We start from the raw sequence: 25,990 nt of genomic DNA, 5'->3' as shown, positions 1-25,990 counted from the left end.
TGTCTTTGGGGGTGATTGAACTGTCATTCTCCCCTTGGGCTTCTCTGGTGGTACTGGTGCCAAAACGTAACGCTCTGGGTGAAATTCTCGAGGAAGTAAGATTTTGTGTTGACTACAGAAAGTTAAACAGTGTTACTGTTCCAGATCCATACCCATTGCCTAGAATGGATGATTTAATTGAACATCTTTCAAAGGCTACGTTTATCAGCATTCTCGATCTAAAGAATGCTTATTGGCAGCTCGATTTGGCCGAAGATTCACGAGATAAGACCGCTTTCATTACGCACGTGGGAACTTTTCGTTTCCGACGATTGCCATTTGGTTTGAAGAATGCTGGTGCTTCATTTCAAAGGATGATAGACAAACTTTTACAAGGTTTACCTTTTGCAAGTGCTTATCTTGATGATGTTGCCATTTTCAGTTCTGATTTTGATTCTCACATGTCTCACATTGAAACTGTTTTGTCCAGACTTCAGCAAGCAGGACTGACAGTCAAGCCAGCAAATGTCAATGGATGCAAGGAAAAGTCATGTACTTAGGTCATTTGATTGGGCAAGGAGAAATTCAGACTCTGCAAGCCAAAGTGCAATCTATTAATGATTGGCCTATTCCAAAAACTAAGAAACAGGTACGCTCGTTTTTGGGCCTAGTTGGCTACTACAGAAAATTCATTCCTGATTTCAGTCATTTGGCTTCACCTCTGACAGAGCTCACTAAGAAGAGACAGCCTGTCAAGGTAAAGTGGACACCAGAGTGTCAAGGTGCCTTTGATGCTTTAAAAGCTAAGATTATGGATGCACCTATACTGAAATCCCCTGATTTTGACAAACCATTCGTTCTACAAACAGATGCCTCTGAATTAGGACTTGGAGCCGTTTTGTTACAGCAAGGAGAAGATGGGAACCTTTACCCTATCTCATACTTCTCTAGAAAACTCTTGGATAGAGAGAGAAATTACGCAGTATCTGAAAAAGAGGCTCTTTCTATATTTTGGTCTCTAAATTTACTTAGACCTTACCTATGGGGGCGTAAGTTTACACTCCAAACAGATCACAGAGCGTTAGTTTGGTTGCAGAAGATGAAATCTCACAACCAGAAATTGTTGAGATGGAGTCTAGCGTTGCAAGATTTTGATTTTGAAGTTCAACACATTCCTGGAAAATTGAATGTTGTGGCAGATGGTCTTTCTAGAATGTACTGTGAAGATTCTTATGAACCTGAACGTTGAAACAATGTATTCAACAGTGTGCTATGTTTCAGTGTTGTAATAGGTAATCTGTAGTTGAAGTTTGAGATATAACCAGTTACTTTGAATTACTTTTTAGTTACTTTTGCTTGATTTCTTAAAATTAGATCAGATTAACTGCTCTGAATTTTAACGATAATCAGGGGGGGCATGTGATGATTTGTGTTTTTATGTGTATTAGAATGGGATATGTAGTCCTAAGATTGTCCCAATAGCATCCATCTTGATTTAAAGTCTGTTCTGTAGTAGGAAAGTTTTTCATGCTGTTTCAGAGAAGCTTCGCTCTCTGATTATCTCGTTGCTAAGATGAGTAGAGAGCAGAGACTTTCGTAGTCAAAATAATTCTGCCACAAAACTTGATAACAACTCTCAAGCTCTCATGAGAAAGTTAGGCGGGACAACAAGACCCAGGAGGGGGTGTTCCTTATGAAGAATTCTGGGAAGAAGAAGGAAGTTGGTAAGGAGTTGGAAAAAGATGGAGTTGGACTGAGAAAGGTCAGACACGTGCTTTTTCCCATAATGGATTATAACTTTGCTATGGACTATTTTTCCTACCATGGACTGATGGAAGTCAACTGGATTTCATCTAGCGTCAGCCTGTGAAGACCCAAGACACGTGAGATGGACTGTGTTATGCTTTTTATTAGTAGCATAACTCCTTTTCTTTATTTTTATAGCTGGAGTGGGGGAGGGGAGTGTTCCGTTTGTCTTGATATGAAAATGTACCTACTGAACTATTTTACCATCAACTGAAACCTTTTCTAAAGCAATTCTTTTCAATAAAGCAGTAATGATTTGATCTGCATGCATTGGTTCTTGTACAGACTAGCTGAATGTCTAATTGGCCATGTGTGTTTGCTATCAAAGATTTAAAGCCAGATTATTCTGAGTATAACTCATGGATTTGTCTGTGTGTGTTGCTTTCTTAATAAAGGAGATTGGCTTTTGAGGAAGAAGTTTAGATAGGACCTTGCTGAGACCTAAGGGCTCTGCTCAGCAGTCAGAGGTTTGTCTGGATTTCGGATTCATCCCAGTCTCTGGCACCCCCGTAAATCTCTTTGGAGATAAGGGGCTGCTTACAATTGGAACCTTTGTATCTTGCCTTTAACAGATTTTGGCTGGGAAAGACCTTTCTTGACTGAGGTGTATGTCAATCAATACAGCAGCAACCAATTGTTAGCTCTCTGCCTCAGATTTTGAAGAGAGATACATTTCAAGAATCCTTTTCCTGCTCTTTTTCTGTTAGACAGTCATGTTTCTGTAGTCAGAGTCTGCTCTTGTAGCTATTAATCAGTATGTAGTAAGTATCCAGTCAGTCATGTTGTTAGTCAAGCACACTATGAATCAGTTAAGCTTTGTTCATGCAGCCATTCATTATTTTTCTGCAATATGCTGTTTTTATCTATTAAGAACTGTGAGTAAATAAAAATGTTTATTCTTTCTCTTACCAATGTCTCTGACAGAATTATCGAGACAGTAAGTGTCAATTGATGAGAAAATAATAAGGGATGATCTACTGAGAGGAGACTAGAAGCTAATTCTGCTCTGTAGGTACCTGAGTTTTGTTGCTTTGTCTTTGCTGCACAGCCAGAGTTTTTAACCACAAAATTTCACAATCTGCCAAGAGAGTTCTACACAGAACAAGTACTGAAATGTTGAACCTGGGGGTGATTTGTTGCTTCCTCCATCTATTTCATATGATCACATATATGTCATGAATTTGATTAGTTATCTTACTTGGAAGTTGCTGCCCTGGACTATTGTGTTTTGTTCTGCTGGGTTTTTCGCCAGTGAAGGGTTATTGAAAGAAAAAATATTTATTGGGCATGGGTCTAAGACATTGTTCTGATGTTTATCTGTCATATCCCACTATTTTGGCATCATTTTTTATTCAGAAGTGCCTGTTCTGAGCTGTTCCACTCTGGCTTGTGTTGTTGTTCAGTCATTTAGTCATGTCCGACTCTTCGTGACCCCACCACTGCCTACAGGAGTTGGGTCAAATTAATATTGGTCGCTTCGATGATACTGTCCAATCATCTCATGCTCTGTCATCCCCTTCTCCTCTTCTTTGGCTGTCAGCTTTCTTTATGGTCCAGCTCTCAATTCCATACATCACTACAGGAAAAAATGTAGCTTTTGACTATGCAGACAACTATGTCGGCAAGGTGATGTCTCTGCTTTTTACGATGCTGTTGAGGTTTGTCATCGCGTTCCTCCCAAGTAGCAGGTGTCTTTTAATTTCATGGCTGCTGTTACTATCTGCAGTGATCATGGAGTAAAATCTGTCACTGCCTCCATAACTTTCCCTTCTATTTGCCAGGACGTGATGGGGCCAGTGGCCATGATCTTAGTTTTTTTTTTTTATGTTGAGCTTCAGACCATTTTTTGCACTCTCCTCTTTCACCCTCATTAAGAGGTTCTTTAATTCTTCCTCAATTTCTGCCATCAGAGTGGTATCATCTGCATATCTGAGGTTGTTGATATTTCTTCTGGCAATCTTAATTCCAGCTTGGGATTCCTCCAGTCCAGCCTTTCGCATGATGTATTCTGCATATAAGTTCAATAAGCAGGGAGACAATATACAGTCTTGTATACTGAACCAGTCAATAGTTCCATATCCAGTTCTAACTGTTGCTTCCTATCCCACATATATATTTCCCAGGAGGTAGATAAGGTTGTCAGGCACTCCCATTTTTTAAAGAACTTGCCATAGTTTGCTGTGGTCCACACAGTCAAAGGCTTTTGCGTAGTTATCCTGTACATCTTTGCACAAAATGTTCCTTTAATATCTCCAATTTTCTTGAACAGATCTCTGGTTTTTCCCATTCTATTATTTTCCTCTATTTCTTTGCACTCTTCATTTAAGAAGGTCCTCTTGTCTCTCCTTGCTATTCTTTGGAAGTCAGAATTCAATTTTCTGTAACTTTCACTATCTCCCTTGCATTTTGTTTCCCTTGTCTTCTCTGCTATTTGTAAGGCCTCGTCGGACAGCCACTTTGCTTTATTGCATTTCCTTTTCTTTGGGATGGTTTTTGTTGCTGCCTCCTGTACAATGTTACAGGCCTCAGTCTTCAGGCACTCTGTCTACCAAATCTAGTTCCTTAAATCTGTTCTTCACTTTCACTGTGTATACAAAAGGGATTTGGTTTAGAGTATACCCAACGAGCCCAGTGGTTTTTCAGTATTGCCCATCTGGTGATGTCCATGTGTAGAGTCGCCTCTTGTGTTGTTGGAAAATAGTGTTTGTGATGACCAGCTTGTTCTCTTAGCAAAACTCTATTAGCCTTTGCCCAGCTTCGTTTTGAACTCCAAGGCCAAACTTTCCTGTTATTCCTTTTATCTCTTGACTCCCTACTTTAGCATTCCAGTCCCCTATAATGTCCTATAATGAGAAGAACATCTCTTTTTTTGGTGTCAGTTCTAGAAGGTGTTGTAAGTCTTCATAGAATTGGTCTATTTCAGCCTTTTCAGCATTGGTGGTTGGTGCATTAACTTGGATTGCTGTGACGTTGAAAGATCTGCATTGGATTTGTATTAAAATCATTCTATCATTTTTGAGATTGTATCCCAGTACAGCTTTTCCCACTCTTTTGTTGACTATGAGGGCTGCTCTATTTCTGCTCTATTTCTCTATTTCTTCTGCTGGAGGCATTCAGATCTGTTTGATTTGGATTCCTGTACTGAGCAGGGGACTGGACTTGATGGCCTTATAGGCCCCTTCCTACTCCATTATTTTATGACTTTTTTCCATAAAACAGTCTCTGGTTCCATCTAGTGGCCAGTTCTGATAATAATACTATTCAAGAATACTCTGATAATACACCTTGAAAATGCTGACCACATTTATTGGTATTTATTATATATATATATTCAGGTCAGAGGCTCAGCTTGTTAGCCATTCCTGTTGTCCCGCAGCAAGAGGTTCCTCCAGAAGTGAGGGCAAGTAGAACATTGTCAGTACTGGCATTCATCGTAGCTGTGTCTCACCAGGGAAGAACCTTTCCCTCCAAGTCCACAAATGTGCCACTATCTTTCTCAGAGAGCTGGGAGAGTGTATCCAGAATCTTCTGCACACCCTCCTCCACTGTCATTGTGGCCGGCATCTGGAAAAAAAGAATAGGAGACTGACACAAGAACTTCCAGAAAATACTAAATAAGAGTGATAAAGCATGAGCAGTACTGTTAGTCACAGAATCATGGACTCATAGAATAGTGAAGTTGGAAGGGGCCTATAAGGCCATTGAGTCCAACCCCCTGCTCGATGCAGGAATACCCATCAAAGGATATCTGCCAAGTGGTTGTCTAAGTTTCTCTTTAATGTCTACAGTGCTGGAGCACTCACCACCTCTCAAGGTACTGTAATTGATTCCATTGCTGTACTGCTCTATTATCTGCTGAGGGGATTGCATAATTGCACACAAAGCTTGGAGGTGATGCATTATTTGTCATTGTAATAAGGTGGAAATTTTGAACTTGCGACAATGGTGGCTGTAATTTACGACTTTTCAATGTCATGGGAATGTGTCTCTTTGTTGCTGGTTACTCCTCTGAGCATTAGAGGGGAGATCAGGCATGATACAGACAGGCTATTTGGTAAGATTGTTTATAGGTTAGAACACAGCAGAACAGACCTGCCCTTCATTCCATGCAGCAAATGTCATTTAAAAGTTATCCTCTTGACTGGAAATACTGCTTAGCATGTGTAGGCTCTGTGGTTTTGGTAGGCACTAAGCTGAACTGTTAAGGCATGTGAAGCAAAGTGAGACTAGCTGTCAGAAAGTCATTGGCACCTGCTAAGGCCAACTTAGGTAAACAGGGAGGTGATTGGTCTGGCTGAATGTCAGAATTAATTGCTGAGATATGTGGATTACAAAAAAGGCAACCAAAATATATTCTATATGAATCTCTAGAGTTTATGACTGTCAGGCAGTGGCTTAACAGTATTTTAGGAGAATTTATTCTAAGTACTGTATGACCCCTATATCCACAGGATCAGCATCTGTGATTTCACTCACCCACAGTCTGTAAATATTAAAAATATTAAAAGAAAAAAACCAGATATATGATGTAGTAAGCCAAACTGGCCAGTAGAGGGAGCCATACGCCACACTATTATCCATGGTTTTGGCATCTGCTGAGGGGATTTGGAATTGATCCCTCACAGACATGGGAGTCCTACTGTATCTCGTTTTCAGAGCTATATGGCCTCTGAACATGAAACCTACATTTAGAAGGACCTCCTGTAATTTCTTCCAGTCAACTTGGAACCCACCATAGAGGTAAGTTTTAATTCTTGTAAATCAGTTCAAGAGGAATTCTTAATTTCTCTTGAAGTGACTCAAGAAGTACCAGGCAGTAGATGAACTTCTATGAGAGGTTAGCTTGTCCACTAAGTCAGACTTCATAAGAATGACTCTCTATAGAATTTTAGCCTGGTCTGGGCTAGTCCCTTCACAGATTGCTGCCTTAACATGGTGAAGGGTCTTGAGTTATTCAGAGAAGCTATAGGTTATGCCAAGCAGGGCCACCGAAGATGGGAAGGTCATAGTTCTGACTAAATGTGATCCACCTGGAGCAGGAACTGGCATGCCACTCCAGTATCTTTGCCAAGAAAGCCCCATGAACAGAAACAAAAGGCTAAATGATATGATGCTGGAAGATCAGCCCCTCAGGTCGGAAGGCATCCAACATGCTACTGAGGAAGAGCGGAGGACAAAGAAAAGTAGCTCTAGTGCTAATGAAATGATTGGGTCAGAGCCAAAAGGACCCTCAGCTGTGGACACGCCTGGAAGTGAAAGGAAAGTCTGATGCTGCAAATAAAAATACTGCATAGGGACCTAGAATTTAAGATCTATGAACCTTGGTAAACTGGAAGTGGTCAAACAGGAGATGGCAAGAATAAACATTGACATCCTGAGTGTCAGTGAACTAAAATGGACGGGAATTGGTGAATTCAATTTGGACAATTATCATATCTACTATTATGGGCAAGAACCCGTAGAAGAAATGGAGTAGCCCTCATAGTCAACAAAAGAGTGAGAAAAGCTGTACTGGGATACAATCTCAAAAATGATAGAATGATTTCAATACAAATCCAAGGCAATTCTACGAAGACTTACAACACCTTCTAGAACTGAAACCAAAGAAAGATGTTCTTATTATAGAGGATTGAAATGCTAAAGTAGGGATTCAAGAGATAAAAGTAACAACAGGGACATTTTGCCTTGGAGTTCAAAACGAAGCAGGGCAAAGGCTAATAGAGTTTTGTCAAGAGAACAAGCTGGTCATCACAAACACTCTTTTCCAACAACACGAGGTGACTCTACACATGGACATCACCAGATGGGCAATACCAAAATCAGATTGATTATATTCTCTGCAGCCAAAGATGGAGAAGCTCTATACAGTCAGCAAAAACATGCCCTAGAGCTGATTGTGGCACTGATCATTAGCTTCTTATAGCAAAATTCAAGCTTAAACGGAAGAAAGTAGGAAAAACCACTGGGCTAGTCAGGTATAATCTAAATCAAATCCCTTATGAATAAACAGAGGAAGTGAAGAACAGATTTAAGGAACTAGATTTGGTCAACAAGAGTGCCTGAAGAACTATGGATGGAGGCCTGTAACACTGTACAGATGGCAGCAACAAAAACCATCCCAAAGAAAAGGAAATGCAAGAAAGCAAAGTGGCTGTCCAACGAGGCCTTACAAATAGCAGAGAAGATAAGGGAAACAAAATGCAAGGGAGATAGTGAAAGGTACAGAAAATTGAATGCTGACTTTCAAAGAACAGCAAGGAGAGACAAGAAGACCTTCTTAAATGAACAGTGCAAAGATATGGAGGAAAATAATAGAAAGGGAAAAAACAGAGATCTGTTCAACAAAATTGGAGATATTAAAGGGATATTTTGTGCAAAGATGAACAGAATAAAGGACAAAAATGGGAGGGACCTAACAGAAGCAGAAGACATCAATAAGAGGTGGCAAGAATACACAGAGGAATTATACCAGAAAGATCTGGATGTCCCAGACAACCCAGATAGTGTGGTTGCTGACCTTGAGCCAGACATTCTGGAGAGTAAAGTCAAGTGGGCCTTAGAAAGCATGGCTAACAACAAGGCCAGTGGATGTGATGGCATACTATCTAAAAGACGATGCTGTTAAGGTGCTATACTCAATATGCCAGCAAGTTTGGAAAACTCAGCAGTGGCCAGAGGATTGGAAAAGGTCAGTCTACATCCCAATCCCAAAGAAGCGCAGCGCCAAAGAATGCTCCAACGACCGTACAATTGCACTCATTTCACACACTAGCAAAGTTATGCTCAAAATCCTCCAAGGTAGGCTTCAGCAGTATGTGGACCAAGAACTCCGAGAAGTGCAAGCTGGATTTCAAAGGGGCAGAGGAACTAGAGATCAAATTGCTAACATGGGCTGGATTATGGAGAAAGCCAGAGAACTTCAGAAAAACATCTACTTCTGCTTCATTGACTATGTAAAAGCCTTTGACTGTGTGAACCACAGCAAACTATGGCATGTTCTTAAAGAAATGGGAGTGTCTGACCACCTTATCTATCTCTGAGAAACCTATACATGGGACAGGAAGTAACAGTTAGAACTGGATATGGAACAACTGATTGGTACAAAATGGGGAAAGGAATACGACAAGGTTGTATATTGTCTCCCTACTTATTTTATTTTAGTTTATTTATTAAATTTATACCCTGCCCATCTAGACACAAGTCTACTCTGGGCGGCTAACAATAAAAATAGAATAAAAACAGTATAATAAAATAAAAAGCAACCATAGTAATATGGTTCAAGATGGAGGGGAAATAAAAATAATCAAGTGATGACAGGAGGAAAAGCCTGCCTAAAGAGTCAGGTCTTAAGTTGGCTTTTAAAAACACCCAGTGAGGGAGCCAGACAAATCTCTGAGGGCAGACTGTTCCAAAGGTGAGGGGCCACTGCCGAGAAGGCCCGATTTCTTGTTCTTTCTCTCTGGGCCTCCCTTGGCATTAGGCCCCTCAGCTGCCCTTCCTGGCTAGAGCAAGTGGTTTGGATAGATCTAGAGGCGTTCCGCGAGATATCAAGGTCCTAAACCGTTTGGGGTTTTATATGTAATCATTAACACTTTTAATTCAATGCGGAAATGAACGGGCAGCCAGTGCAAGGCAGCCAGCGTGGGGGAAATATGCTGATATTTTCTCGTACCACTGAGAGGTATGGCCACCGCATTCTGCACCATTTGAAGCTTCCGCATCAATCTCAAAGGTAGCCCTAATCTCGAGATTACAAGTACATGGACCAAAGTGGTGAGCACCCCAATATCAAGATAGGGATGCAGCTAGGCAATCTGCCACAGATGGAAATAGGCGGAGCGGACCACTGACGTCACCTGGGTTTCCATGGTGAGCGCCGGATCCAGATGGACCCCTAAGCTGCGAACCTCACTCTTCGCAGTGAGATTCACTGTGTTGAAGGGGTGGAATGGCATCCACTGTGGTTGGAAAAAATGAGATGTAGAGGTGGGTGTCATCAGCGTACTGATGGCATGACACCCCACATCCCCAGTGGCCTCATGTAGATATTAAACAACATTGGGGAGAAATTGAGCCCTGCTGAACCCCACAACTGAGGCTCCACGGGGCCGAAACACTCCCTCCAAGCTGTACTCTCTGAGGACAGTCCTCCAAGAAGGAATGGAGACAGGCAAGTGCCAGACCACCATTTCCCAGCTTGGAGAGCCTCCCCAGGAGGATACCATGGTCAATGGTATTGAAGGAGGTTGAGATATCAAGAAGGACCAACAAAGACATTTTACCCCATCAGCCTCCCTCAGCAGGTCAGCAAACAGGGCGACCAATGCCATTTCCATACTGTGGCATGTCTTGAAGCCCAACTGGAATGGATCCAGGGCATTGGTTTCATCCAAAAGAGCCTGGAGCTGATCAGCCACCACCCTCTCTACCACTTTGCTAAGGAAAGAAACATTGGCAACAGGTCTATAATTGCCAATATTGTCTGCCACCAAACTTGGTTTCTTCCTTATGGCCGTAATGAGTGTCTCCTTGAGGGCAGAGGGAAACCTGCCCTCAAGGAAAGATCCATTAATTATTGCTGTGGCCCATTCGGTTGCTGTAGGCCTGGCTGCTTTGATTAGCCAGGCCAGGCAAGGGTCAAGGGAGGAGGTGGTGGCATGACAACGGTCAAGCACTTTGTCCACCATATCTGGCATCACAGGCTGAAAGAGATCGAGTCTCATCGGGCAAGGTGGAGCACTGGATGTCTCTGCTCGATCTACTGTGTTCAAAAAAGGAGAGAGATCCGGGTGGATGGCCTCCACTTTAGATTTTTAAAATGCTGCAAATTGGTCAGGTGAAATATTAGTAGGAGGCCCATCACTTCAACCAATTCCGGATAGATCGCAAACTATACGGAAAAGTTCCGCCTGCTGATTTGAACCTTCGCTTATCTGGACAGCGAAGTGAGATCAACTGGCAGCTCTCACCTTAGTAAGGTAGTGGTTAGTTGTGATCCTGACAACTTTCCGATTATATTCCATCGGGTTCCGTCTCCAATTGCACTCTAGCCTTCTCCTGTTTTGCTTCATAGCTCGCAGCTCTTGGTTAAACCACGACGCTGGCCGAGCTCTGCAACGGAGAGGACATTTAGGAGCGATTGTGTCAACAGCCCTGGTGGCAGAAGCAAGCCAGCCATCAACCAGAGCCTCGACAAGAGTGCCAGTCAGCTGGAATCCCTCTCATGGAATCCTGGAATCCTATAGGATCCAGTAGCCTTCAAGGGCAGACCATTAAAATAGGTCGTTGTTCCCTGCAGGGAGGGAGAGCCACTGAGAGGTTACATTTTATTAGGTGGTGATCCGCCCATGACAAGGGCACTGACACAAGGTCAGGTACCATCAGACCACACTCACTCCGCTCAGTGGAGAACACCAGGTCTAGCGAGTGACCACCCATGTGGATGTGGATGTTAACATGTTGAGACATGTCCAAGGAAGCCATGGTTTCCAAGAACTCATGAGCCAGACCAGAAATCTCCACCTCCGCACAGATGTTGAAATCACCCAAGACCAGAAGCCTCGGGGATTCCAACAGTGCCACGGAGACAAAGTCTGCAAGGAGAACAAACCTATCAGTTCTTAAGGAAATGACTGGGTCGTGGGGAGCGTGGTAACCCAGCAAGATCCCAATACCATCCCTGGCCCCAATTGACATGTGGAGGGCCTCCAGACCTGTCTTCACCACTGCAGAGTGCCTAAAAACCTCCAGAGTGTTTCTATAAACAATGGCTACTCCCCCCTTCCAGTCTACCCTAGTGCTGGACTGCATAACCGGGAGGACAGGTCAAGGGAACCTCCCTTCCCGTCCCATCCAAGTTTCGGTTCTGCATGCCAGGTCTGCATCCTCCTCCAGAATAAGGTCTTGAATAATCTGGGATTTGTTGGATGCAGACCTGGCATTCAAGAGCACCAGATTTAGAGTGGAGGGATGGCTGATCTGACTACCTCAAGACTGACGGTTGGTCACAGTGCCAGAACAGTGAACAGCCTTCAAACGTCTGTTCACCATTCTTCTGAAATGAGTAGGAACTGTGCCATCACCATACCTCCCTCTACCCATAATCACTCAGATGTTCAAAGGACCCCCACTGGGGGGCAAGCCTTCCACTCCATGTCAAACAAAAGAAAAGAAAAAGAAAAAACCAAAAATATGCCAGATTAATAAAAGTAAACAATACAGTTATAACAAGGTTAAGAAAATTAATCCAAAACATAACATAAATATATACATTTAAATTAAACAATAATCAAATTAAACAACTTAAAAATTAAAACTTTAAAAAGAAAGGAAATACAAACAGGAAACCACTCCCCTCAGGACTACCCTCTTATATATAACTTATAACCACCATATATTTAACTTATATGCAGAATACATCATGCGAAAGGCTGGACTGGAGGAATCCCAAACCGGAATTAAGATTGCCGAAAGAAATATCAACAACCTCCGATATGCAGATGATACCACTCTGATGGCAGAAAATGAGGAGGAATTAAAGAACATCTTAATGAGGGTGAAAGAGGAGAGCGCCAAAAATGGTCTGAAGCTCAACATAAAAAAAAAAAAATAAGATCATGGCCACTGGTCCCATCACCTCCTGGCAAATAGAAGGATAAGATATGGAGGCAGTGACAGAGTTTACCTTCTTGGTCTCCATAATCACTGCAGATGGTGACAGTAGCCACAAAATTAAAAGACGCCTGCTTTTTGGGAGGAACGCAATGACAAACTTCAACAGCATCTTAAAAAGCAGAGACATCACCTTGCTGACAAAGGTCAGCATAGTCAAAAGCTATGGTTTTTCCAGTAGCGATGTATGGAAGTGAGAGCTGGACCATAAAGAAAGCTGACAGCCAAAGAATTAATGTTTTTGAATTGTGGTGCTGGAGGAGGCTCTTAAGAGTCCCCTGGACTGCAAGGAGAATAAACCTATCCATTGTAAAGGAAATCAACCCTGAGTGCTCACTGGAAGGACAGATCCTGAAGCTGAGGATCCAATACTTTGGCCATCTGATGAGAAGAGAAGACTCGCTGGAAAAGACCCTGATGTTGGGAAAGTGTGAAGGCAAGAGGAGAAGGGGACGACAGAAGATGAGATGGTTGGACAGTATCTTCGAAGCTACCAACATGAATTTGACCCTGTCATGAGATGGGATATTTGGTTGAGATCTTGTACTGAAGATGGGTTACGTAGTAGTGAACAATGTAAGAGGGATTCCATATTGGTTCTCTGCATAGATGATTTCTGCAATGCTGACAAAGTATCTGCTAGTAGGAGGATGGGAGAATGCTCTTCTGAAGGCCTGAGAAGAACATTCTACGATAAGATAGATGGACTTTGTTGTGGCTTATTTCAGACCACCAAACCCAAATAACACCTGTTACCCATGTGAAAGGAATGGGTCAGAGAAATCTACCCATGGGAAAGGAATGGAGCAGAAGGACAGGAGATAAAGAAGGACTGTTTACCAGATGTCGTACCGTGATTGGATGACACCGTGAGAAGAGGAAGATAAGGGATATGCCAGCTAAGCTTGAAAAAGGAACTTTTGCCTATGGACAATACAGTGAGGAGATGAGAACATGGATTAGTTTTAGAGAGATGTGATTATTAGCAGTAGTAAAACTAATAAAATTGGATATTTCTTTTACAGGATTTTTCTTTTTACAGGATAATGATGGACTTTGGACTTTTACACTTATTTGGATTATTTTCTTCATTTTGCTTTTCCTTATGGATTACCTTTTTGGATTAGAGGGGAGGCACCTGCCTTTTTGCCTTCCTAACCAGTTTTTACTTGTTTTCTTGAATTTTTGGAACTTTTACTATTTTTAATACTTTTATATTTTTCATGGATTCTTTACTTCATTACAATTTTGTAAATAGCCAGCAAAATGATCTTTTGCATGCTTTTGCATAAACTGACTTTTTCTTTATGGAATTTTCTATTTTCTTTAATAAAACAATGATTATAAAAATCAATTGGTCTCTTGAACAGTAAACTGTCTTAGGTCATCCGTGATGGTATTGCCTCGGCCTATTTTACTTAATGAGTCCTAGCCTGTGGGGCATAGTATGTCTATGGACTACAAAACCCACATGGTTTTCTATCTGAAATATCCTAAGGTACAAGAGTGTGCTTATTCGGGCAGACTTGTAAGCGAGTGTTTGGATCACGCCTTGCAGAGAACCAGGACTCACTCAGCACCATAAGGGTGTGCAAAATCCTAATTACTCTCTGTCCGCCGACCGGGTATCCTCTAGAGGAGCCCGTGTCATTGACAGACCCAACTTCGGGAGGCAGTGGAAAACAGGAGGGCCTGGCGTGCTCTGGTCCATGGGGTCACGTAGAGTCAGACACAACTTAATGATCAAACAACAACAATAGCAAGTTATTCAATAGCAAATTATTCAGTGGATAGAGCAAAACAACAATAATCTGGTTTAGCAAAACTATAATATGTCTTTCCTAATGTAGTGGCGCTGATGCAAGAAACTCTTGGGTTTTTTTTTAATCCAAGCTGTACTCTGATTACCTTAATAATGGGGAATTGGATGCAATCTCCAGATGTTGTTAGTGAATTTTCTAGATCATTTCTAATGTGACTTGTGGAAATTCAGATACAGTTGTGAACTGAGCAGTCATGTTAGCTAAAAATAAAACTTCCTTAATGAAAGGGAGACTTGGGTTGCCCAATAGATTTGATGGCATTTGGGAATGATTCTTCCAGAAATTACCTACCGCTGAATTTCCCATTTCTGTCTGTAACCACCCTGGGTGCAATGGGACACACAGTATCTGGTCTTCAGCATATCCCAGGGACTGGCATTTTGTGAGCATGTTCAGAGCAGCCTAAGAGGGAGAGAAGGCAGAAATAGGATGATCAATGACGCTTCTTAGTCTTGTAGGGTGGGAACAGCTCAAAAAGACAACTTGATCTAACAAAATTCTAAATTTCTAAAATTTAGAAATAAGAGTGGCTTTAGTGCAATATCTAACAATGGGCAATTCTATGGTTCTGTGATTCTAAGGCTGCTGAAGCAGGAGAAGGGAAATCTCAGGAACCCGAGGACCAATTTTCTTTCTCCCAGCCACCAGCACACACTGTTGTTGTTTAGTCGTTTAGTCATGTCCAACTCTTCGTGACACCATGGACCAGAGCATGCCAGGCCCTTCTGTCTTCCAAATTCGTGTTGGTGGCTTCGATGACACTGTCCAACCATCTTGTCCTCTGTTGTCCCCTTCTCCTCCTGCCTTCACACTTTCCTAACATCAGCGTCTTTTCCAGGGAGTCTTCTCTTCTCATGAGATGGCCAAAGTATTGGAGACTCAGCGTCAGGATCTGTCCTTCCAGTGAGCACTCAGGCTTGATTTCCTTTAGAATGGATGGGTTTGTTCTCCTTGCAGTCCAGGGGACTCTCAAGGGTCTCCTCCAGCACCACAATTCAAAAGCATCAATTCTTTGATGGTCCACTTTCTTTATGGTCCAGCTCTCACTTCCATACATCACTACAGGAAAAACCATGGCTTTGACTATTCAGACTTTTGTTGGCAAGGTGATTTCTCTGATTTTTAAGATGCTGTTGAGGTTTGTCATCGCTTTCCCCCCAAGAAGCAGGTGTCTTTTAATTTCGGGGCTTCCCCTTCTATTTGCCAGGAGGTGATGGGACCAGTGGCCATGATCTTCGTTTTTTGATGTTGAGCTTCAGACCATTTTTTGCACTCTCCTCTTTCACCCTCATTACAAGGTTCCTTAATTCCTCCTCACTTTCTGCCATCAGAGTGGTATCATCTGCATATCGGAGGTTGTTGATATTTCTTCCAGCAATCTTAATTCCGTCTTGGGATTCCTCTAGTCCGGCCTTTCGCATGATGTATTCTGCATATAAGTTAAATAAGCAGGGGGAGAATACACAGCCTTGTCGTACTCCTTTCCCAATTTTGAACCAATCAGTTGTTCCATATCCAGTTCTAACTGCTGCTTCCTGTCCCACGTATAGGTTTCTCAGAGATAGATAAGCTGGTCAGGCACTCCCATTTCTTTAAGAACTTGCCATAGTTTGCTGTGGTCCACACAGTCAAAGGCTTTTGCAGAAGTAGATGTTTTTATGGAACTTTCTCCATAATACAGTGCATGTTAGCAATTTGACCTCTAGTTCCTCTGCCCCTTCGAAATCCAGCTTGTACTTCTGGGAGTTCTCAGTCCACATACTGCTGAAGCCTACCTTGGAGGATTTTGAGCATAACTTTGCTAGCGTGTGAAATGGGATTGGTATGTAGACTGATCTTTTCCAGTCCTCTGGCCACTGTTGAGTTTTCCAAACTTGCTGGCATATTGAATGTAGCACCTTAATAGTGTCATATTTTAAGATTTTAAATAGTTGAACTGGAATGCCATCACCTCCACTGGTCTTGTTGTTAGACAAGCTTTCTAAGGCCCACTTGACTTCACTCTCCAGGATGTCTGGCTCAAGGTCAGCAACCATACTATCTGGGTTGTCTGGGATATCCATATCTTTCTGGTATAATTCCTCTGTGTATTCTTGCCACCTCTTCTTGATGTCTTCTCCTTCTGTGATGTCTCTCCCATTTTTGTCCTTTATCATGTTCATCTTTGCACAAAATGTTCCTTTAATATCTCCAATTTGCCTGAACAGATCTCTGGTTTTTCCTTTTCTATTATTTTCCTCTTTTTCTTTGCATTGTTCATTTAAGAAGGCCCTCTTGTCTCTCCTTGCTGTTCTTTGGATATCTGCATTCAATTTTCTGTAACTTTCCCTAGCTCCCTTGCATTTTGTTTCCCTTCTCTTCTCTGCTATTTGTAAGTCCTCGTTGGACAGCCTCTTCGCTTTCTTGCATTTCCTTTTCTTTGGGATGGTTTTTGTTGCTGCCTCCTGTACAATGTTACGAGCCTCTATCCAAAGTTCTTCAGGCACTCTGTCCACCAATTCGAGTTCCTTAAATCTGTTCTTCACTTCCACTGTGTATTCATAAGGGATTTGGTTTAGATTATACCTGACTAGCCCAGTGGTTTTTCCTACTCTCTTCAGTTTAAGCTTGAATTTTGTTATAAGAAGCTAATGATCAGTGCCACAATCAGCTCCAGGTCTTGTTTTTGCTGACTGTATAGAACTTCTCTCCATCTTTGGCTGCAGAGAATATAATCAATCTGATTTTGGTATTGCCTATCTGGTGATGTCCATGTGTAGAGTCGCCTCTTGTGTTGTTGGAAAAGAGTGTTTGTGATGACCAGCTTGTTCTCTTGACAAAACTCTATTAGCCTTTGCTCTGGTTCATCTTGAACTCCAAGGCCAAACTTTCCTGTTGTTCCTTTTATCTCTTGACTCCCTCCTTTAGCATTCCAATCCCCTAGAATGAGAAGAACATCTTTCTTTGGTGTCAGTTCTAGAAGGTGTTGTAAGTCTTCTTAGAAATGGTCAATTTCAGTCTCCTCAGTGGGTCCACAGTGTAGCTGGCCATAATGTTTCAAATAGCAAGAAATGAATCAGTAATACAGTGGTGCCTCGCATTACGATTGCCCCGCATCACGGCGAATCCGCTTCATGACGATGTTTTTGCAATCGCAAAACAATGTTTTAAATAGGGTTTTTTCGCTTTGCGATGATCGGTTCCCTGCTTCGGTAACTGATTCTTCGCAAAACGATGTTTTTTTAACAGCTGAGCGGCAGTTTCAAAATGGCCACCGGGTAATTAAAATGGCTCCCGGCTGTGTTTAGGGACAGATTCCTTCCAAGACAGCCACCGAAAATGGCCACCCTATGGAGTTTCCAGCCCATTGGAACGCATTGAAGGGGTTTCAATGCGTTTCAATGGGCTTTTTAATTTCACATTAAGACGTTTTCGTTCTACAGCGATTTCGCTGGAACGAATTAACGTCGTAATGCAGGGCACCACTGTATTAAAACAAATGGGAACATTTGCTGCAGTATATATACCACGTAAGGTATAGAAAGAATCTGTTTCTGTGACCACTTAAATCAAACAGACAGGAATTCTCTTGTGCAACTAATTCCACAGTGTGAGTTAATTCACATTTCCCTTGCGGTGTAGTCATCACTCTGATCTGTATGATCAGGCCTAGAGAGAGAGAAGAACTTTAAAGATCAACAGTAAGTATTAACATGATTAAAGAAAACAACAGGAACAATGTGTTTTGATATAGAGGAAGACAGACTATACCTTTGAATCTTGTTCTGAAATATTGGTCTGGTAGTTGTGAAGGAAAATAACAGTAGATGACAGCATAATTGTAAAATCTGGTAATTAAAGAAACCTTGACTGATAGATTGATGTTTCTGTTAACACAGAAAAGTTCACTTTATCCTGGATATTTTCAGAGCAAGAGACCACACAGATCTCAGGTTTCTGCAATTCTCACCCACCTCTATAATTTGCACTGCCCTCTTTCCCATCTCTTCCCTTCCCTTCCTTGCATCACACTGATTTTTTGTTAAAAGCTACATAATGCTGAATTCCTTTAATAGTTTCTTAAATGCAACACTTAACAGAAATTGCCACTAAATGGGGAAGCTGTTCAATGTTATCTGACACAGCACTGTATCTGATAAAATCACTGTTTAAAAAACTTGTTCAGGGCAGACAAAGAGGGATTTTTCCCACTACACTCTGCCAAAGGAGGATGAGCAACCAGTGATCCCAGTTTTCAAATGGTCAGGAACAACAATTAATCTAGTCAGGTTGGGGGGGAAAGGGGGTACACAATTTGAGCTGTTGTGGGCTTGCAGTAGAATGCTTCTTAAGTGCCTCCACTCAAGATTATCTATTCAGCAATAACCAATTTTTCCTCCCAGCCTTTGAATGCAAAGAGAGTCCCATCTCTCTGCTTATTTCTTTCTCCTCTTTCCTCAGTTAGTGGCAGTTGTTGTTTGCTGTTGATCTCTTCAGTTGTTAATATATGTCCAGTAAAGAAAGAAGCATGCAGAAGTGTATAATGTTAAGCAACTATAAGTAAATAAATACTTTTATTCTTTCTGTTACAAATCTCTCAGAGTAAGTTATTGGGATTTTAAGTGTCAGTTCATGAGAAAGAGTGGATTCTGGGGAACTGGTAACTATTCTCCTCAGTGACTTTCCATACTTCTACTGCATAGCAAAAAAGGAACTATACCAGAAATTCCAAACTCTGCAATAATTACTACCTACTGTATTATTGTGCATTGTAATCTTTGTTTACGAATGTTAACCAAAGTCAATTTTGCAAAACTGGCAGGCAATAAATATGTGTAAAGGTGAAGCTTCAAAGCCACAATATCATCTTCAGCCCTATACTTTATAGCACTTAAGTGATGCAGCACAATAATGGAAAAGTACTTTTAAAACATACAAAATTAAAACAATAATGCCTTTTCCCCCCACTTCAAATTAGGATAGAAGATACTATCCACAGTGACAACCAGACTTCACCCACCCCTATATATCACTACTAATGTATAGGAAGAACATCTCCCCAACCCCACACTGGAGCGATAGAGGTGATCTCACAACAAGAAAGCTGTTTATTTGGACTAAGTGTAATTGTTCAAAATAAACAGCAGGCTTCAACCCTAGCCCAATCTTGGATGGATTGTTCTTCCCCAGGGATGGGTTGTAATGCTCTAATATGAATATTGTGTAGTTGATGCTGTTTAAAGTATTCCCAGCCATTCTAGGGGGGGGGGATTATAGAGCAGGATAAACTTCCATGCAGCCAACCTCTAAATCTTTTTCTTCATTCTAGGAAAACCAATATGATAGGTAATATGATGACTTTTCCCTGCTTGGACTAGTCAGTTAAATGACATCACAGGATTAACAGAGCCACTGATCTCAGTCTACCTTGCTGCAACGATAATTGAGAATGTGTGCAATTTCCCATGCTAAGAGGTTTGTGATGGAGCCGCATTCACTGGACAGGTTAACAATGGCTGCTTTGCTGCAACTCATCCCTTTCTGGGAGCTTTCATGAGATGCCTTCCTCAGCAAGGGCAGGAATGCCTAGAGAAGGAGAAGAAAAAAAATCAAGGACAGATGGACATTATGTGAGATAGGCTGGGCACTCTTCACCAATGCTGTATTCCCAGATGGGGCTGAAATGAGAGCCTAGCCGATACAGTTCAGAACAGGAATAGGCAACATGTAACCTCCAGATGTTGCTGGACTGCAACTCCCATCAGCATTAGCTAGCATAGCCTGTGGTAGGGTGATGGGAGCTCCATCCAGAACATCTGGAGGGCTCATGATTTATTCCCCTCTGCTCTAGAAGCATGCCAGAGCTTGTTGTAGCTTGGGCAATTCTGCTTCACCAAATGCAGAATATAATCACTTCTGCAACTAGGTGATCTACAGACTCTACCTAGTGAACATTTTATTTTATTTTATTTGCCCTGCTGTTCATTTAGTACATTTGAGTCAGGTGGGCAAATCAACTCCACCTAAGAAATCTTCACCACAAAGCAATGGCATGAATCCATGTGCTCTCCAGGCTTTGAGGGTGTTCCACATTGTTGAGAAGTATCAATGAAGAAGAACTCATAGGACCACCTTACCTGGCTTACCATCATGGTCCCAACCACATTGGTTTTGTACACCTCCAACATGCCCTCTGGTGTCTCTGATTCCAGAGCAGTGAATGGTTTTACAATCCCAGCATTGTTGATCAGCAGATTCAGTCCAGATCCCTTCAGTTGCTCAGTGACCTTGGCTACAGCTGCTTTGATGCTGGATGGCTTACAAGTGTCTATGGTGACAAATAGAAGACTTTAAATATTCTGTACGGTAGAAGAGGATTCTGCCAATGTCTGTCCTGATAGGACCCCAAGAAAAGTTACTTAGCTGTAGCATGCACTCTTTAGATCAACATCTCTGATTAATATCCCATCTTTAGTCCCACATTTCCAAGTGCTGGTTTTAACATGTATAGCATAAATTACATCAAGCCTCCCTGGGCTTGATGATCTTTCAGAGACACCGTTCTCTTGGTTCCACCACCCTCACAGACATGCTTGGTGTGAATACGGGAGAAGGCTCTTTCATTGACTGTTCCCAGGCTATGGAACTCCCTTTCAAGGGAGACTAGGATGACCTTCTGTTTTCCGACTACAGGCAAAGACATTCCTTTTTGGGCAGGCTTTTAATGTGTAAGGGCACAATCAGACGTGCCAAAAGAACCACCGTTAAATTGATTGTGCTGTTATATACATTTATTTATTTATTAAATTTATACTCCGCACCATCTGGCAGCCAGGCCACTCTGGGCAGCTAACAACAACAAGACAAACAACACAATATTAAAACACAATAAGAATAAAATAATACAAACATTCAACAGTTACAATAGCTAGTAGGATAAATTAAAACAGATGGCAGGAAGGATGATGAAAACATGGCAAAAGTGATGTACCCTCTTTTTAAAGTACTTATTGATCCATCAGCAGCAACAACACAAATACATTGCTCAGAAGGAGAGAGCCTCCCCTTGTGGGTGTAAGGAAATAAAGAGGAAATAGACTCTGAGCAGAGAAAGGGCTATTTCCTGCTTGGAATTGTTTGAGGGAAGAAATGGATGTCACATTAGCATCTCTCTCTCTCTCTAAAACCCTGCTCTTCCCAATACTTTGCAAGTCTTTTAAAACCCATTTTCTCTTCCCAACATTGTTCAAAGAGGATAAGAAAATAAAAGCTAAGAACGGAAATGGAGAGATATGCAAGAAAATAAGGAAAAGGGGATGAGTGAGTAAAGAAGGGAAAGGGGTTGGAGGAGAGAAGGAAAACTGGTAGTGGGAGAAAACAGAAACTGGGGAAAGGAATTGGGAAGTTAACATTTTAAAAGGAAAGAAGAGTTGTAGGGGACATATACCACCAAATTGTGTGACTAACAAAAGTGACAAGAAAATAGCGATATATCATTTGCGATTTTTTAAAGAATATTTTGAGGCAGTGGGGACCCAGAAACAAGATGGCAAATGAATCAACATGGCACATGTAGCGTACAGTACTGGTACAAATAACAAGAAATTTACTGATTGAACTGACAGCCATATGAATGGGCCAGCAGTATATATACCACGTGACTACATAAAAATGTAGTAATAATTTTAAAAGGAGCTGGGAAAGGAACTATTCAAATGGTTTGTGTGATCAGGCCCTAAGCTGTGCTGGGAAGAGATTTTCAGGCAGTGGTTCCCAACCTTGGGTCCCCAGATGTTCTTGGATGAAAACTCCAAGTCTTCACCACTAGTTCTGCTGGCCAAGAACTCTGGGTAGTCCAAGAACATCTGAGGACTCAAAGTTAAGAAGTACTGTGGCAAAGGAAATTATTGTTTCAAAACGCATGCTTTTAATCGGCTTTAACTATTTCCTCCTCTTCACAGATTGCTGCCTTGTCATGGCAAAGGGGCTTGAGTAATTCAGAGAAGCCATGGTCTATGCCATGCAGGGACACCCAAAACGGACAGGTCATAGTGGAGGGTTCTGACTAAAAGCGATCCACATGGAACAGGAACTAGCAAGCCACTCCAGTATCTTTGCCAAGAAAGCCCCATGAACAGAAACAAAAGGCTAAATGATATGATGCTGGAAAATCAGCCCCTCAGGCATCCAACATGCTACTGAGGAAGAGCAGAGGACAAGTACAAGTAGCTCCAGAGCTAATGAAGTGGTTGGGCCAAAGCCAAAAGGAGGCTCAGCTGCGGATGCGCCTGGAAGTGAAAGGAAAGTCTGATGCTGCAAAGAAAAATACTGCATAGGAACCTGAAATGTAAGATCTATGAACCTTGGGAAGCTGGATATGGTCAAACAGGAGATGGCAAAAATAAACATTGACATCCTCGGTGTCAGTGAACTAAAATGGACAGGAATGGGCGAATTCATTTCGGACTATTATTATATCTATTATTGTGGGCAAGAATCCCGTAGAAGAAATGGAATAGCCCTCATAGTCAACAAAAGAGTGGGAAAAGCTGTACTGGGATATAATCTCAAAAATGATAGAATGATTTTAATGCGAATCCAACACAGACGATTGAACATCACAGTAATCCACGTTTATGCAACAACCACTAATGCTAAAGAGGCTAAAATTGACCAATTCTATGAAGACCTACAACACCTTCTAGAACTGACACCAAAGAAAGACGTTCTTCTCATTATAGGGGGTTGGAATGCTAAAGTAGGGAGTCAAGAGATAAAAGGAACAATTGGAAAGTTTGGCCTTGGAGTTCAAAACAAAGCTGGGCAAAGGCTAATAGAGTTTTTTCAAGAGAACAAGCACTCTTTTCCAACAACACAAGAGGTGATTTTACACACAGACATCATTAAATAGACAATACCAAAATCAGATTGATTATATTTGTCAGGTTTCTTAGCGAAAAAAATCACAATTTTGCAGAGTATTTGGTGGTTCAGGCAGTCCAGCAGCATTTCTTTCACACGCAGTCCAGCAGCATTTCTTTCAGCAAAGTGTATTTACATCAAATATATACAGCAGTCTGGCAGCATAGCAGGAAGATGTGATCTTCAAGCAGGTGAAGATACAACTAACTTTACAGCTCTACATATATACATACACATGACCAATCAGGTTACACATTACCTCATTGCATTACATCATCCCATTACTTCATCTCTGGGTTGCATTAGCCCTGGGTTACATCATCTCTGCTGAGTCACCCTGACTCACTTTCAACACACCTGATAGTTATTGCTTCTTATTAAATCACTAAATTCTGGTCAGGCCTGCAATTTTCCTTGACAATATTCTCTGCAGCCAAAGATGGAGAAGCTCTCTACAGTCAGCAAAAACAAGCCCTGGAGCAGATTGTGGCTCTGATCATTAGCTTCTTATAGCAAAAGTCAGGCTTAAACTGAAGAAAGTAGGAAAAACCACTGAGATAGATACAATCTAAACCAAATCCCTTTTGAATATACTGTGGAAGTGAAGAACAGATTTAAGGAACTAAATTTGGTGGACAGAGTGCCCGAGACAGCTATAAAAACCATCCCAAAGAAAAGGAAATGCAAGAAAGCAAAGTGGCTGTCCAACGAGGCCTTACAAAGAGAAGGGAAGGGAAACAAAATGCAAGGGAGCTAGGGAAAGTTACAGAAAATTGAATGCTGACTCCCAAAGAATAGCAAGGAGAGAGAAGAGGACCTTCTTAAATGAACAGTGCAAAGAAATAGAGGAAAATAATAGAAAGGGAAAATTTGAGATGTTAAAGGAACATTTTGTGCAAAGATGAACATGATAAAGGGCAAAAATGGGAGAGACCTAACAGAAGCAGAAGACATCAAGAAGAGGTGGCAAGAATACACAGAGGAATTATACCAGAAAGATGTGGATAGTGTGGACAATCCCGGACAACCCAGATAGTGTGGTTGCTGACTTTGAGCCACACATCCAGGAGAGCGAAGTGGGCCTTAGAAAGCATGGTGTGACGATCGCCCTACATCACTCCTATCACTCATATTCAGGATCTCATTTGCATGAGCCTATCAGAGGAGTGGAGGGGCAGAGTCAGGGGATAGAAGAAGGTTTGGCAGGGAGAAATAGAGGTTGCAGAGAGAGAAGATAGAAGTTGCAGAGTAAGAGGAGATAGTCAGGGAGATAGTGAGAAAATATGCCTAGAAATAGGTGTTAAAATTGTGGTTTAGATTATTTTATATTGTTTATATTGTTCTGTTCTTATTCATGCAGACGTTGTCTAGAGGGGCGGGGTAATAAGTCTAATAAAAAATAAAAAATAAAAATAGAGATAAGCTGGTCAAAGTTAATAGATAGAGCAGGTGGTGATTGAGTACAGTACAAAGGACTGCTTTTGAATTGTGGTGCTGGAGGAGACTCTTGAGAGTCCCCTGGACTTCAAGGAAAACAAACCTATCCATTCTAAAGAAAATCAAGCCTGAGTGCTCACTGGAAGGAGAGATCCTGAAGTGGAGCTCCAATACCTTGACAAATCGTGTGTCAGTGGGACAGAGAAGCTCTGCTTAGCTCCTAGAGTCTAAGGGCACAATCACATGTGAGAATAGAACCCCAGTTATATTGATTCTTTTTTATCCCATCTACAGACACAGTCAGTTTCTCCCTGTAACTCACCTGAGCTTGTGGTCCTGCTGGATCCCGGCAAGTGGCAAAGATAAATTCAGGGCTCTTACTTTTCCCAGCGAGCTGCCTAATCAGCTCCAAGCCAATGCCACGATTGGATCCAGTCACCAGCACACTACGCACATTCAGTGCTGCCATCTCTCAGCCTGGGCTGAACTGACAAAACCAGTCAGCTTCCAGCTAAACTCTAACCCAGCTTTACATATTGCCAGCAAGTCATTCATTAATTTCTTAGCTCTTCCACCAATAGAGTCTCCGTTTGGAAAAATGCAAAACCTGAACTAGAACAGTTCAGAACAGCCTCTTTATCCCATCCCCTGCAAAATAAAAACAAAAATAAAGAAACCCTGCAAGAAAATTGGGGTCCTTATTTTAGAAATGTATTTTTTCCAGTACACTTTTAAAACTCCTTAGTGTCTGGAACTCATTTGGAACAGAATAGAGTGAGTGGAAACTCATTGAGAAGAAGTGATTTTACCTCTTCTGGACAATACTTTTGTAGCTTTCAAGTTAGCCAAAATAATTGAATTCATCCATCAAACAAAATTGGAATGAAACTTTAAGAGTTTATCTGAATTGAATTCTGGCTCCTGTTCAAGGCAATAAATGATTTTCACAAGAAATGGCCTAGAGCACTAACCTCTAAGTGAGCTACACAAATAAGGTTCACTAGTCATACATGATTAGATTGGCATGAGGCAATATGTCAGAAAAAATCCACAACTGTGTTTGCCATTGAAATACATTCTATTCTATGGAAATGGATAGAATTGTAACAGACAATGTTACAAAACTACTTTTGTTTTACTAATTGCAGAACATAACCCATATTTCAAAGAATTTCTTAGACCAATGTCTGACTGAGCCAAGAAATAGCAGAGGAAATGACCCTCAGTCAGTTTAATATTATGACACATACAATAAAATTTCCAGAAAATGCACACTCCATTATCTCTTCCAGACACACCATATTGTAGAAAAGCACCGTATGTTAAAATCTGAATTAGCCAATGAATTCAAAGAGGATGGGGGGGGGATTGCT

General features: G+C 41.5%; 1 protein-coding gene across 5 annotated transcripts in view; it reads right to left on the bottom strand.

Moving 5' to 3' along the window:
* Positions 1–5,070: 5,070 nt before the first annotated feature.
* The window catches only part of LOC110089523 (C-signal), a 64,925-nt gene continuing 44,005 nt past the window's right edge, over positions 5,071–25,990 (bottom strand). For 2 of the 5 annotated variants that reach the window (XM_078380379.1, XM_078380383.1), the window contains 5 exons: positions 20,396–20,586; positions 19,686–19,844; positions 18,030–18,056; positions 14,571–14,681; positions 5,071–5,349 (listed from right to left, as the gene is read on the bottom strand). In XM_078380379.1, the coding sequence (XP_078236505.1) occupies positions 5,230–5,349; positions 14,571–14,681; positions 18,030–18,056; positions 19,686–19,844; positions 20,396–20,586 (608 nt within the window). In that variant the 3' untranslated portion in view covers positions 5,071–5,229. Of the gene's footprint in view, positions 5,350–14,570; positions 14,682–18,029; positions 18,057–19,685; positions 19,845–20,395; positions 20,587–25,990 lie in introns of those variants that run through there. The other 3 variants (XM_078380380.1, XM_078380382.1, XM_078380381.1) reach the window with 3 other exon arrangements.

The sequence above is a fragment of the Pogona vitticeps genome, chromosome 10 (assembly GCF_051106095.1).
Source record: "Pogona vitticeps strain Pit_001003342236 chromosome 10, PviZW2.1, whole genome shotgun sequence".
Lineage (NCBI taxonomy): Eukaryota > Metazoa > Chordata > Lepidosauria > Squamata > Agamidae > Pogona > Pogona vitticeps.
Note: the sequence above shows the minus strand (reverse complement) of the source record. Positions and strands in the feature narration are given on the sequence as shown.